At 35.8% G+C, this 14,765-nt stretch overlaps 1 protein-coding gene across 2 annotated transcripts in view; it reads left to right on the plus strand.

The window, feature by feature from the left end:
* Nucleotides 1–1,153: 1,153 nt before the first annotated feature.
* The window catches only part of prkcsh (PRKCSH beta subunit of glucosidase II), a 31,065-nt gene continuing 17,453 nt past the window's right edge, over nucleotides 1,154–14,765 (plus strand). Inside the window, exons 1-11 of one of the 2 annotated variants that reach the window (XM_005164223.5) lie at nucleotides 1,154–1,279; nucleotides 1,363–1,486; nucleotides 1,580–1,722; nucleotides 1,821–1,937; nucleotides 4,731–4,826; nucleotides 4,907–4,964; nucleotides 12,502–12,619; nucleotides 12,896–13,025; nucleotides 13,281–13,365; nucleotides 13,443–13,521; nucleotides 13,636–13,719. In XM_005164223.5, the coding sequence (XP_005164280.1) occupies nucleotides 1,407–1,486; nucleotides 1,580–1,722; nucleotides 1,821–1,937; nucleotides 4,731–4,826; nucleotides 4,907–4,964; nucleotides 12,502–12,619; nucleotides 12,896–13,025; nucleotides 13,281–13,365; nucleotides 13,443–13,521; nucleotides 13,636–13,719 (990 nt within the window). In that variant the 5' untranslated portion in view covers nucleotides 1,154–1,279; nucleotides 1,363–1,406. 2 annotated transcript variants of the gene reach the window in all.

Genomic DNA, 14,765 nt, shown 5'->3' on the forward strand with positions numbered 1-14,765 from the left:
TAAAGCTCGATGATCAGGATTGATGACTTTATAGACTGTTGTGTGTATTTTTAAACGATGCAAGTTGCCGTGGTGACAGAATGACAAGGGTCATTTAAATGTAAACAATAATTGATATCCGAATTAAGTTAATTAGAGCTGCAGTGCAGTTTTCGTATTATTTTTTTATTTAAATTGGTATTAAATACAGAAAATAACTTAAGAATTATTAATAATAGAGGGCCTATATACCTAAATAAATAAATAAATAAATAAATAAATAATGGCCTCGTTTGTATTGTGATATTTTTATTTTTGAACTTCGTCATACGTTTTATACATTTAAACATAACAACTTTATTGAACAGATATACCCATAAAATAAAAGTTTGGTCATTAAACATCTTTAGGAATGATAATATATTAACGATTTAAATGCGTTTTTACAAAAAAAATTAATAAATAAAAAATCACACACTACAAAAAAATCGACAAAAATTAATTTATTTCTGTTACTCTCGATTTTTCCTGTTTATTAAAATTGTATTAAATTGTTTCCTCCAACATATTAATTTGTGTTTACGTAAAGTCACGATGGCATACAGCCGTGGTTACTCACGTCAATATATAAATATTTTTATGAGACTGTACAACAATAATTAATATTTTACAGTACTGTAAAGGTTGGATTTAGGGTTGGGTTAGGGATACAGGTTAATAAAATACAATTTAATTGGCAATTTAATAAATAATATAAATAACACTCGGTAAAATCGTTGTTTTAGATAACTGTGATTGTGGGTTTGGGGTTAGGGTTCGGGTAGACGTTGATAAAATACAATTTATGGATAATTTAATAAATAATAAAACTCGTAATTACACCACGTTTGACGCGTAACATTTATTATTAATGATAGCAATAAATATTGTAATAATACGTGCAATAATATGTAATATTATTGTTTGGGATAGTTACTTCTGTATTTAAATGCTTGCCTGGACATTTATTTTCTAAACTCGTGGTACTCAAATCTATTTCTGAAAACATGTTTTATGTTTTGCAGAAAATAAAATTTATAAAAAGAAATCTTGTTCAGATTACCGTATGATTAAACCTCAAATGACTACATTGCCCACAATGCCGCATTCCTCAACTTGAATCCACCAATCAAATGAGAACACCGCTCATCTTGTTGACGTACGACGTGGTGCAAGAGCGCTCTACGGAAGTAAGTAAAGTAGAACTGTTTTACAATGAATATTTTCATTTCCTTAACTAATATACAAACTCTTATTTAATGTATGTTTCTTTTATTAAAACGTAACACTTTTTATCGCATTGCAGTATTGTTTTGTGTTAAATCGGCATCTCATTTCGTTCAGTTGTCGGTGTGCGGAAGCCATTTCAGATTGAATTAACTAGGCAGATGCCAACTAGACATCTTAAAGACGGCGTTAACGTCTATCAAACTGCTGGAAAAAAATGCAAATTTTTTAAGCTCTTTCGGTAAACTTTGATATATGAGATGTGTGTTAATAAAGGGATTATATTATATTGTGTTGATTTGAACACTGTTTTCTGCATTCATTGTGTTCCAAGGTCACGCGCCTCTAGTGGGACACAGTGTTTGTTCCTGCATTTGGGCATCATGACCTGCGTGCATCTATTGTTGACTTTGGTCTTTGCTGTGAGTTTGGGGACACCTGTAGAAGTTCATCGACCACGAGGAGTACCACTGTCAAGTACAGTCACATGTTGCTTATTAATCTTGAACTGATTTGCATGCAATTTTGGTTGAACTTGTTTGACGTTTTCTTTCTTTTTGCTTAAATGCATAAAGAGAAGCCGTTTTATGAGGAGAACAAGCCTTTCACCTGCCTCGATGGATCCAAGACTATTCTTTTTGACCAAGTGAATGATGACTACTGCGACTGCAAAGACGGTTCAGACGAGCCAGGTACTTACAGAATTATTCTTTCTTTAGTGTTCATATTAAATTGAATGTAATTTAAAGGGAAAGTTCATTTAAAAATGAAATCCCTGACGTTTACCCTTAACCAGTATTTGTTCCAAACCAGTTTAATATCTGTCTAACAGAAAATTAGATATTTGTAAGAATGTTAAAAATCTGTTTTCAGACATCCATAGTAGGAGAAACCAATACAATGGAAGTCAGTGTTTACAGGTTTGACTGAAATAAAAAAAAGTGTTTGTGGTCAAGTAAATGACGATGATGAAGATAAAAAAAAAAAAAAAAATTGGCCAAACTTTGCCATTAAAGCTGCACTTTTCAGCCCATAGACTTCCATTCATATGCATGCAACAGACTTGAAGCACAAGCCTATGCGACAAGTCTTTTTAGTTCGCTGTGTTGCAAAGTTTAAGCTTGGTGTACTCTGACCTGTGCAATCGCATCATGTGACTATGTGAGACCAATCAAAATCAAAACATGACCTGTCTCGACTGAAATGTAAAATATAAACCAATTGCTCACTTTTTAATATGTCTAATCATTTTGTTTAATCATGCCCCTTTTTGCTGTGCTGTACTACATAATATTGCTGGCTCAAACTTTAGTGTGACTGTGGCATTAAGCTGGGATCACCAAGCTCAGTCTTAAGCAGGTCGCACACCAGAAGCGCCGCAACACGGCGCGCACATGACAGTTTAAAGTATCACACACCAGAAGCGCACATTCGAATGATATTTAACATGAAACTAATCAGATGGCGCTTTGTGGCGTGGCTGAAAAATGAACTGCGTCCTGAGCCGTCGCTGGGCGCCGCCGACTTGTGTATCTTGTGTATCCTGATAGAAACCTATGTTTAGAATTCTAAAATGCATGGCGCTGCGTGGTGCGGCGCGCCGTGCGGCGCTTCTGGTGTGCGACCTGCTTTAGAGGGCTGGTGTCCTGCAGAGTTTCACTCCTTCCCTTATCAAATACACCTGATTAAGCTAATCAAGGTCTTAAAAACTATAATTGAAACTTCCAGGCAGGTGTGTTTAGGCAAGTTGGAGCTAGTCAAGATTGGTGACCCCTACATTAAAGCTTTTCACCCTTATGTCTGCTTTCAAAATTATAGCTTTGTCTCCAGTTTTTACATTTAAGAGATGACCCAAAAACAATTTCTCTTTGTTTACTCGCCCTTCTGTAAATAACACAAGACTTTTGTTCATTTTCAAAACACAAATTAAACTTCATTTAAGTGTTGGAATTTGAGTCTTGTTGACCAATCCCAATTCTATTTTTGTACCCCTTCCCCTTGGCCCTTAAAAACGAGTGTGAAGGGGAAGGGCTTCAAAATTTACCCCTAAGAATTGGGACAGCACTACAGCACCTGCACACATTAACATATGTCATCGTGATGTCTTGCTTCAAATGAGATCAGAAGATCGCGACTGCTGTAGTTATTCCAGTTGTGTTATTTTTCAGTATTTATCTTCTGGAAATTACTGAAGGCATATATTATGTTATCATAATGATCTAATGTGGCAACAAGATCGTAAATGTACTGTCTATTTACACAGTGGCCGCATTCATCTATGTAAACACATCAAAAACAACATTAACATTATACCAGACACTGTAAAAAGCTCATTCCCAGCCACTAGACTTTTCTGACAGAGCATTCAAGTGAAATCGAGTGCCAGAATGTTGTGGGACTGCTATACACGAGTTATTATTATGGATTGTAAAAGCATGAGGGTAAAACACGAACGCGGTAATGAATTTATTAAAACGTGTTTGTTGTAAAAATTTGTCATAATGACAAAAAATACTAATTTGTGGATATTGCGGGTCCTGCGATCCTGCCGTTGTGTCTGGTGCATTCTGGGAAATTTTCTTACCCCCTGGTTTCAAGTGTGGTCCTGAAAAATCTTCATTCTAAGGTCTATCTTCCCCTTCCCCCTAGCCCTACGCCTTCAAGCAAAAAAAGAATTGGGACACCCTTTTACGGGAACTTGCAAAACAAGTGATAGGGGTAAGGGGAAGGGCTAAGGGGTAGAATTAGGGATTGGGCCTTACAAAGTGTAGGAGCCGATGTCAATTTTGAGTGCTAATTTACCAGAGCATTCAACAAGTCCAGATTTATATACAACTGGACTCAAGTTTGACTTAAAGGTACATTGTTAGAAGGTTTATACAAGCAAATGTCTTACATGTATGTTGGGACCATTGTTTTCGTTTACATCCCTCAAAATGGTCAATATAAAGTAATTGTGTACACAACAGTCTCTGGACTTGCTGTATCTCAGACACCAATATTTTAACAATTTATAAAAAAAAGTAATCACTTTCTGTCCATCGGATATTAGGCATACATATATATTCCAATCCTGATTTTCTAAAATATTACATCGCTTTGTAAACGTTTATTATTACCTTTTGTTGAGCCTCGCCATACAGGTAGATAGAGCACTTGAACCTGGAAGCTGCTTTGCGTGACATAACACAAGCAGATTGCCAAAAATGTAACTGTGCAACATAAGACGTGTGGTCCTGGGTCACAAATGTGGTCATTTTATTGACGTGTTTTTGAAATCAGTATAATCTAAGTTAGTTATTGTGGTACTTTTTGTTACTTGGCTACTTATTGGGTTTTTTATTTGTTTGTTTTTTTTATCTTAAAAAATAAATAATTATTACAAATCATTTTCAGTTTCTAGAATCTTCGGCCCAGAATTTTGATTTGATGCAAAATGTAGTTTTATGATGTGATAGAGATAATCAGGGTTTGTCTATCCACAGGCACTGCTGCTTGTCCCAATGGCAAATTCCATTGCACCAATGCTGGTTACAAACCCACCTTTATCCCATCCTCTCGTATTAATGATGGCATCTGTGGTAAGATGAGACTACATCTGGATGTTTCTCCTCAACAATGTTCAGTGTGATTTGTATATGAAATGATTTTCTTTTCACAGATTGCTGTGATACTACTGATGAATACAACAGTGGAGCCAAATGTGAAAATACCTGCAAGTAAGTTTAACTGTATAAAGAGAGAAGCACATTAGGAACCATTTACACAGGATGCTATTATGTCCTCCTAGACATGCATATACACCAAATGGTTGTCTTTAACCATCGTACTGTCTCTTAAGGTCTTTGCACACTGAAGACCAAAATTTTCGTTTGCGTTTTTTTTTTTAGTAGTCTAATTCGAAAAATTGTCATATGCTAAAAAACCTGGAAAAAAGGATGAGCATTAATTAATTCATCACGAAAAAATGCAAAACATTTCGTAGTCCGTTCTCTCTTCTCCAATGTAGAAAAAGAAAGAGGAATAGGCTACATATTGTAATTATCCAATACTAGCCTACATAGAGAGGAAGGAGAGTTCAGGGGTCTGTTCTTCGTTGCTCACTTAAATGATCTAAGATGATTTGGCAGATCCTGGATCTTTTAATCTTGATAACTGATCTCTAGCTAATTTGGTTCTTCAAACAAGTTTGTAAATCGGATTTAAATGTCTGGATGAACTGATCTGAGATCGCTGCGTGTGTTGTAAAGGACAGATCTATCGATCCTCGAAATCATGATCACCAATGCAACGATTGGCTGACAGCACAGCAGCGTAATGACATCATCTGATTAGTATTCAATTATCCATGTGAGCTAAATTACATAAAATTAGTTGTAAATAGTTTATGATACGCAATAACTTACACCTTGTTGTGGGCTGCATGCTTTGCCCTTTCATGTTTCAAGAGCAGTTTTAGTTTTACAGTTAGAGCGGATTTTCATTATTATAGTAGCCATAGTAGTATTATAGGATAATTGGTGTAAAGAATAACTGGTTGTTTACAAAAGCATTTTATAATATCAATTAATATCAATTTTGATATTGGTAACAAGGTTATTACAATGACTGTAAAAAATATGGACGACGCGACAGCCCTTTTTCCCATTGAACGCCTTGAGGGCAAAACGCCTGCTTGACGGGCACAAACTGTCGCAAAAGACTGCTGAAATTGGAGCCAGACATGCGCAGAAGGATTGTCTGATGGAGCCAGAGGAGGAGCCGCGAAAATGAGCAGAGTCGAGCTTCCAATCAAACGCTTTATGTAAAATCAACTACGCCCCCCGAACTTCTCAGCATGCGTTTGCTGTCATATCAACACAAATGGATGTAATAACGTTAACAAATATGAGGGTTTTATATATTCAATCGCGCCAGCTCCAGGCCGCAGCGCATAACTTACTCGCGGCGTCGCGGGCTGATTCCGGCTCGCATGCGGCAGCGCCTGATCGCTCGGCCGCCGCATCTGGCTCGATTGACTAGGGCTGGAATTGGGTAGTGAGTCCAGGCATCCGGAGTAGGTCCAGCAGAGGTAACATTAGTCAGTCTGAGCTCTAAGAGATAAGTCTCCGGCAGGCGAGAATCTAGCCGGGACTGTGTTTTGCTATCTGGGTGGCTAGGCGTGTATCAGCAAACTAATAAAGCCCGAAAAAAGCCCTGAACTTAGCGAATAAACAGTGTTCCACCAGGATCATGTATGTCAGAAACTATAGTTTACTGCTGAACTCATTTTGTCATGGTAAAATAACACAGAAATCGAATAATAACATTTCAGTCTACTTCAGTCTCCTGCCGAAGCTCAGACGCCGCGCTTTGAGAAACTGTCAATCACAGCTGTCAATCACGATGACACGCCCAGCATTAAATTACTGCTAAAAACAAACTGTTTACAAAAATGAAGATCTGCACCTATTTCAGCACAATAACCAGTGCCTTAATCGACCAGAACTATCTTTCGGGACATTTTATTGCAAGTGTAATATTTTTTTTTATTTGGGCTCAAGTCTCCTTCATTAACACGGAGGAGGCGGGCTTTATGACTTGTACTGCAGCCAGCCCCCAGGGGGCGATCTAACGGCCGAAACCTTCACTCAAACTTAGGCTTGCGGCACACTTGGGTTATTATAGTTGGCGAAAACAAACGAAAAAACGAAAACTAAAATGTAAAATAATTGTCGTTAACTAAAGAAAAAGAAAAATGAGAGTTTAAAAAAAAAAATTGAATGAACTGAAACTAAATTGTGTACATACAAAACTAACTGAAACAAACTAAAATTATAGCAAAAATCTCCTTCGTTTTGCCCAGATCGAGCCGGCTCTCCTCCAGTCTTCCTCGCTATTGCTCCCGCGACAAAAACAACGAGGGCACATGACAGCAGCACGGTGACAGCATTAAATACAGAAACTTAAAACTATTACTTATACACATTTGCGCCCCATAATGGGTTTTATTTCTGTATCTTGAACAAATCTTTTTGACCGGATCTTCTAAGTGAACTGGTTAACCAAATTGAACTGAATCATTTGAAGCGATTCGCGTTCCAGTAAGCACTTATCCACCAACTTCTTAATTTATAACTAGCTTATTAAACCCTCTCACCCTAAATAATCCAATATATACTCTCATTCAGTTATTAGAACAGCAACGTTACATTGAGAAGCGGTAAACCATTAATCCTGCGCATGCGTGATTCAGTGAACCAAACACAAACAATACAGCCTGCTGTGTGACTAAACTGACCTTGAACAACAGCAGTGCGGGTAAACCGAGGGCTTAAATGAGAGGATCTGGTGAAAAACGTACATTTATTTCATAACAGAAAATCCTAAATATATTTAATTAAATGAATCATGATTCAGTTGGGTTGCAAAACTTTACTGTAAGACATTTTTCAGGTCATGGTGATGTTTTAACTGACTGAAATTACAATGTTGAGTCCTAACATCCACGTTAAAAATCTGAACTTCCCATCACCAGGCCCGGATAATTAATTCAGAGGCCCCTTGGCACAATGTCTTCAAATCCCCCTATAGCCGCACCCCATAGTTGAATTAAAAAATAAGATTAATATAATATTTGTTAAATAAAGTTAATTTAAAATGTATTGCCCACATTTTTTAAATAAATGGTTTGCAGTACATATATTTCTAGTCTACAAAGATTAAACTTATTTTTAAAGTACACTTTGGAAAAAAAAAATATTAATACAACTATAGGGGAAATTAATGGATTTTAATATACTTGTTCAAGTTCACTGCAGCTGTACTAAAATTTATATTTAAGGGTATTTTTAATGTATAACTTCTACAAACTTATAATGCACATGATTTGGATATAACACCTCTCCAATCCAGTTCTAGGAATTTGAGTCCTCCATAATATACACACTTATTAATGATTCCCACTAGTCTTCCTCGTGATGAAGAGTAGGCAAATTCTAAGTGCAGACTGCTATCTCGTGGGCTGTTGTATTTAAATTTGAGTATGGGTAAATAGTTGTGGTAGATGATAGTGTTTATGTGTCCTCTGAATACATGTTTAAAAAAATGTATGACTGAGTTTTTTTTTTATACAATATTTATCCTGTTGATTTTGAATCTTGCACCCAACAAATATCCTCATTTAGAAAAAAAAAACTGAAACTAATAAAAACTAAACTAAAACTAAGACATTTTTAAAATATAGAAACTAATAAAAACTAAGAAATCTTCCTCTAAAAATAATTAAAACTAACTGAATTTGAAAACGAAAAGTCAAAACGAAATAAAAACTAAGTCATAAAAAATCCAAAACTATTATAACCTTGATTGGTAAAGTCGTCTGCAACTTTTGTGAAGCATCAAATCACCATCATATTAGCTGTCAAAACATGTTTATGACTTCATAGATGTATTATTGCTTTTAAAAAAAGTCACATATTGTGCATGTCTATTATCATATACAAATTATACTAAAGCAATCTAAATAGTTCATATCAATAAGTTTTCTCTTTGCACCACCAGGTGGCAGTCTTTGTACTTTCATTTCGGGGGTGCAGATTGCATAAGTTTTATTCATATCTATCTATCTATCTATCTATCTATCTATCTATCTGTCTGTCTGTCTGTCTGTCTGTCTGTCTGTCTGTCTGTCTGTCTGTCTGTCTATCTATCTATCTATCTATCTATCCATCTATCATCTATATATATATATATATATATATGTGTGTGTGTGTGTGTGTGTGTGTGTGTGTGTGTGTGTGTGTGTGTGTGTGTGTGTGTGTGTATATATACACACACATCTACACTACTACTACTGTAAGAAAATATCAGAATTCAGTACATACTTTCAGTATTTTCTTTACTTGAACTGAGCCGATCTAATTTTGTTTATGAAATTAGCCTGCTCCCGACCATGTTCGAGCTGCCTGAACTGTTGCTATGACAACAACTCTCGGATCAGTTTTAAAGAACAAAACGATCCTGGATCGTATCAAATCGTCAATAACCAAATCCAGCTAACTGAGTAATCCACGTACGAAGAATGGACCCCAGCTCGTTATCAAAGATCTGCGCTGGTTTATCCTCAAATACAAAGTTTATTTCAGGAAATCCTTAGAATTTTGATACAGGTCAAATTTATTTTTTAACGTGAAAATTATGAACGAAAATTTTAAGATTCAATGTGCAAAAATCTTTAATGTTGTTTCAGAGGTTCTGTGAGATTTCCTGTTAAAATAAAATTAGTCCAATGTTTGGTAGCAGGAGCTTAATCACGATTATAAGCCTCTTAAAGGGATTGTTCACGCAAAAATGAAAAACCTTTCACCATTTATTCATCCTCCATTTTTTCCAAGCATATTGGAGTTTCTTTTTTAACTCAAAACACAAAAGAAGATACTGTAAAGCATCCATTGACTTCCATAGTGTTTTTTGTTCTTACTATAGGTGTCAATGGCTACTGGTTTCCAACATTCTTCAAAATAACTTGTTTTCTATTTAGCAGGGGAAAGGCACTCATAAAAATTTAAAACAAGTAAAGTGTGAGAAAATGAGGAAATTTTAATTTGAGTGATCTATTAGTTTTTAATGGGTTACATTTTAAATAATAAAAAACTGTTATTGGTGGCAGTGGTTTGTGGTTCTATACAGGATACACATACTAAAAAAAGATTAAGTTCTTTGATTAAAGGTAAAATACAGTTTTTGCAATATACTAAGAATGAACATCCATGCGCTGTCTATGCTGCCAAGAAGAGTGGTTAGAGGAATATGTATGTCCTCCACTCTTTCACAAAACTTAAGAAAATGACTCCAGTTCAGAAAGCATCGGATCATAGCATTATAGATTTTAGCGTCATTATGTTTGTACTCATGATAAACTTGCATCGATAAAAGTTATATAATATAAAGGATATGTGAAACTATAGTTAAAAGTAATTTCTTTTTTGGAAGTTTGATGAATATGATAACCAGTGTCTCCTATTTGACAATCAAATTAAGTCAGCAAAACAGAAAGAGGATGGTGAAACTGCATATTTGTGCAGCAACATGAAGTTGATACAGGCCGTTTTCGAAATTGCAACAACAAAACTTAAAGGGGTGGTCCACTACGATATCATATTTTAAACTTTATTTGATGTGTAATAAATCTGTGTGAACATAAACAGCATCTCTGAATGTAAAATGCTCAAAGGTCAATGCAAAGGGAGAGCTTGGTTTTTACAGAGTTAGCTTAGCAAAGCCTACAATGAACGAATTTTTGGACTACTAAAAAATACTTCTGGGCCTTGTGAAATCACAAAAGTACTTTTACCGCGCACACGCACTGCGCAGCTAAGGGCCGTGGCCAGAGGTGCTACAGCAGAGGGAGAAAATGCCATCCTGCTATTTCCACAGAGCTTCTCTGTTTCTGTATCTGGGCTTCCAAAGGACACGACACAAAGTCAGAAGTGCTTACAGTTCAATATTAATTATGTTCCAGAAAACTATAAAATACATAGCAAGCATGATTTGACAAAACAGCTTTCAGAATCTCTCCCCGTTCAGTGCTGGATTCGGTTAAAATCTCCTCAAAGATAAAACAGCTACAAGCAGACGCTGTGAACTAAGCCACGACCTGTAAGTGTTTTTATTTGTTAAAATTGATCATGACATGTAAAGTGTCTAGCCTTAACGATATGTTGTAGCAAAGATGTAAACAACGTGAAATGTTCGCCACCGCTAACGATTTAGCTACAAGTCCATATTTATCAGTTAAACTGCTATAAACAAACACACACACTCTTCAAGCGGCGCTGCAGCCTCTCTCAGAAAATAACTTAATCCAAGCTTCAGAGAAAAATAAAAATAAACATCGCTTCCGCGCACATGCGCTTCTCAGGTTACAGATAGTTCATAGTATAGACATGCACATACATAAACACACACACAATGGCAAACACACACTCTCCTAAAGGAGCCGCTCCCCATTTTCACTCGTTACAGACACTTGTCAGATGTTATTTTAGAGAGGGCGCTTGAGGTTGACTGACTGTTTACACAAAACGCGCGTGCTTGTTCATATTAGATTAGATTAGATTAGATTCAACTTTATTGTCATTACACATGTACAAGTACAATGCAACGAAATGCAGTTTAGGTCTAACCAGCAGTGCAATAGCAGCAAGTGCAGGAGACAGGAATAAGTTATAAAGTGCAGTTATAGAAAACTATGGTGATATTTACAGATGGATGTACGATGAACATTATATACAGGTTGGATAAGCTATGAACAGATTTACAATATATGAATATATGTGCAGGTTGCTATTAATAATCAGTAGTGTGCAGATAAATAAACGATTACAAGTGTATATGTTACAATATATGAATATATGTGCAGGTTGCTATTAATAAACAGTAGTGTTCAGATAGATAAACATGATAACAAGTGTATATGTTACAATATATGAATATATGTACAGGGATAGATGAACATGATTACAAGTGTATATGTTACAATATATGTACAGGTTGCTATTAATAGTGCATGATTACAAGTGTATATGTATAGTGGGTGTGTACATAATTACAAATGCCCATATGCAGTGGGTACGTACAGTTCAATAAGTAAACAGTTCAATGTGGTGCAGTGAATGTGCAAATGTTAAACAGTGCAGTTATTGCGAGGAGTTTAAGTTAGATGAGAGTGGGGGTTGTATTGGGGGGGCAAAAGAGTCAGTGTGGGGCAGAGTTCAGGAGGGAGACCGCTCTGGGGAAAAAGCTGTTCATTGGGAATGCGTAATCGCACCAATCAATGCTTGGGAAAAGAATCATTTAACAGTCTGAAACTGCCTGATCTAGAACACAAATAGACATTAACTATTCATAAAACGTGTTTCTTATAAAATAGGTATTTTTATCTACATGTAGCCTAAAAAAAAAGGAAAATTTGACAAGTTGTATAGTTTGACCTACAGTAACCTCTAAAATAGCTAATTAATCACTAAATATCCGTCAATACACTGAAAATGTATACGTAAAACTAACATGCTGACACTAACATCTAAAAATGTATTTTGACCTTATAGGACCTTTAACATGGAGGTTTGTAACAATAGAAATGTTTAATGTTTGTACTTGGTTGTATGAGAACTACTAATATGAAGCCACACAATTTCATGCCCTTTGCTGTCTAAAATATAATCTTTTGCGTCACTGGTGTAAAATAATACATGAGATTTGCCTGCTTCTCAGGGAACTGGGACGTAAAGAGAGGGAGGTCCTACAAAAGATGGCTGAGATCACCAAAGAGGGCTTCCTCCTCAAACAGCAGCTCATTGAGGAGGCCAAGAAAGGAAGAGGAGAAAAGCAGGCACGATAAACTTTATATAAATGGCCTTGTCAGACCAACGTCTTATAATTATTTGTGTTCATATTTTACAGCTGATTACTATACAGTACATTTGTTTGTTCAGCTGATAGTTTTGTAATTATCTCAAATATCAGTTCCTATGCATTAAAATAAAATGTTGGATTGGTCTATTATTTATTTATGAAATATGACATGAAAGTATTGCTTATAAACACTGCAGTTTTAAAAAGTGAAAGTGTGAGTTTTGGGAAATGTAAAATGTTATCGTCTCTGTAGAGCAAAGTGACTGAAATGCAGGACAATAAGAAACAGCTTGAGGAGAAGGTTGAAGCACTGAGGACAGTGAAAGAAACAGCAGAGCAGCCTGAGAGGGAAGCTAAAGAGCGCCATCTCAAGGCCTGGGAAGGTGAGTGCAGCTCTTTATATTAAAGACAAAGCTAACATGTATCTTTTTTTTTTTTTTTTTTTTTTTTTTTTTTTTTTAAAGCTAGACTGCATTCCCCATGCCAAAAACTACAGAATTCATCAGTTTTTCTTGTTTGTAGCATTTCATTTTCTTCAAAATGATTAAAATGCTAATTATAGGAAAGAATGACTTGCAGTGTTTAGGTTTTTTTTTTTTATCATTATTTACATCTAATTTGTTTTCTTTGAATTCCAGAACAAAAGGCAGCTATTCGCTTGGTGAAAGACAAAGCTAAAATGGCTGAAGCCTTTTTAGAGCTGGATGATAATGCAGATGGCTTGTAAGTGCCTGTGAATATCTTGTTTTCACTGTGTGTATGAAGAATGAATGTAAAATGACCTTGTTTCTGTGTTTCAGAGTGTCAGTCTCTGAGCTTCAGTCTCATGCAGAATTGGATTCAGATACTGATGGCACACTTTCTGAAGCGGAAGCCAAGGTGTTTTTGCATATAATTATATTTCACATAAAATTCATCACCAGTCAAAATGCAAGTTATTCTTTTTTTTGAAACTGCAAATTGCAATTAGTTTAATTTATGTGATTTGTTCAGGGGCTGATGGGAGGAGTCGAACAAGTGGATACAGCAACATTTGAGTCCGTTTGGGAAAACATTAAAGACAAGTACCACTCTGAGGTAAGATTATTTTATTAACAGAATTACAAATCATGTTAGGAGAATTCTTCATTCTACACATATTTATTGTTAAAAAAAGGTTCCATATTATAATAAATCAAAATAATGTACTTAAATTCTACTGGCATTATAATAATTACAAGTCTTATAATTCAATTTATAATTATAATTTTATACGTACCATGGATCCATGCTTTCATGTTGTTGATCCAAGTTCTGACCCTATCATATGAATGTCGCAACAGAAATCGAGACTTTTCAGACCAGGCGATGTTTTTCCAATCTTCTGTTAACCAATTTTGGTGAGCCTGTGCGAATTGTAGCCTTAGTTTCCTGTTCTTAGCTGACAGGAGTGGCACCAAGTGTGGTCTTCTGCTGCTGTAGCCTATCCATCTCAAGGTTGAAAGTGTTGTGTGTTCAAAAATGCTCTTTTGCATACCGCTGTTGTAACGAGTGGTTATTTGACTTCCTGTTGCCTTTCTATCAGCTCGAACAAATCTGACCATTCTCCTCTGTTCTCTGGCATCAACAAGGCATTTGCGCCCTCAGAACTGCCCCTCACTGGATATTTTTTTCTTTTTTGGACCATTCTCTGTCAACCCCAAAGATGGTTGTGCCTGAAACTCCCAGTAGATCAGCAGTTTCTGAAATACCTGCCCGTTTGATACCAACAACCATGCCACGTTCAAAATTCTTCCCCATTCTTATGCTCAGTTTAAACTGCAGCAGATCATCTTGACCATGTCTGCATGCCTAAATGCATTGAGTTGCTCCCATGTGATTGGCTGATTAGGAAGCATTTGGACAGGTGTACCTAATAAAGTAGCTGGTGAGTGTATAGTACCTTTAATATTGCTGTCAATATTATTTACAGTGTGATTTATTCCTGAAATAGGTGTTAGCTTCAAGTGTCACATGATCCTTCAGTAATCATTATCAAGAAACTTTATCAAACTTTCTTTAAACAGTAGTGCTGTGAAATTTTTTCTTATGGAAATCATGTTACTTTACTGATTTTTTTTTTAAGACTAGAACAGCATTACATT

The sequence above is a fragment of the Danio rerio genome, chromosome 3 (genome assembly GCF_049306965.1).
Source record: "Danio rerio strain Tuebingen ecotype United States chromosome 3, GRCz12tu, whole genome shotgun sequence".
Taxonomy (NCBI): Eukaryota; Metazoa; Chordata; class Actinopteri; order Cypriniformes; family Danionidae; genus Danio; species Danio rerio.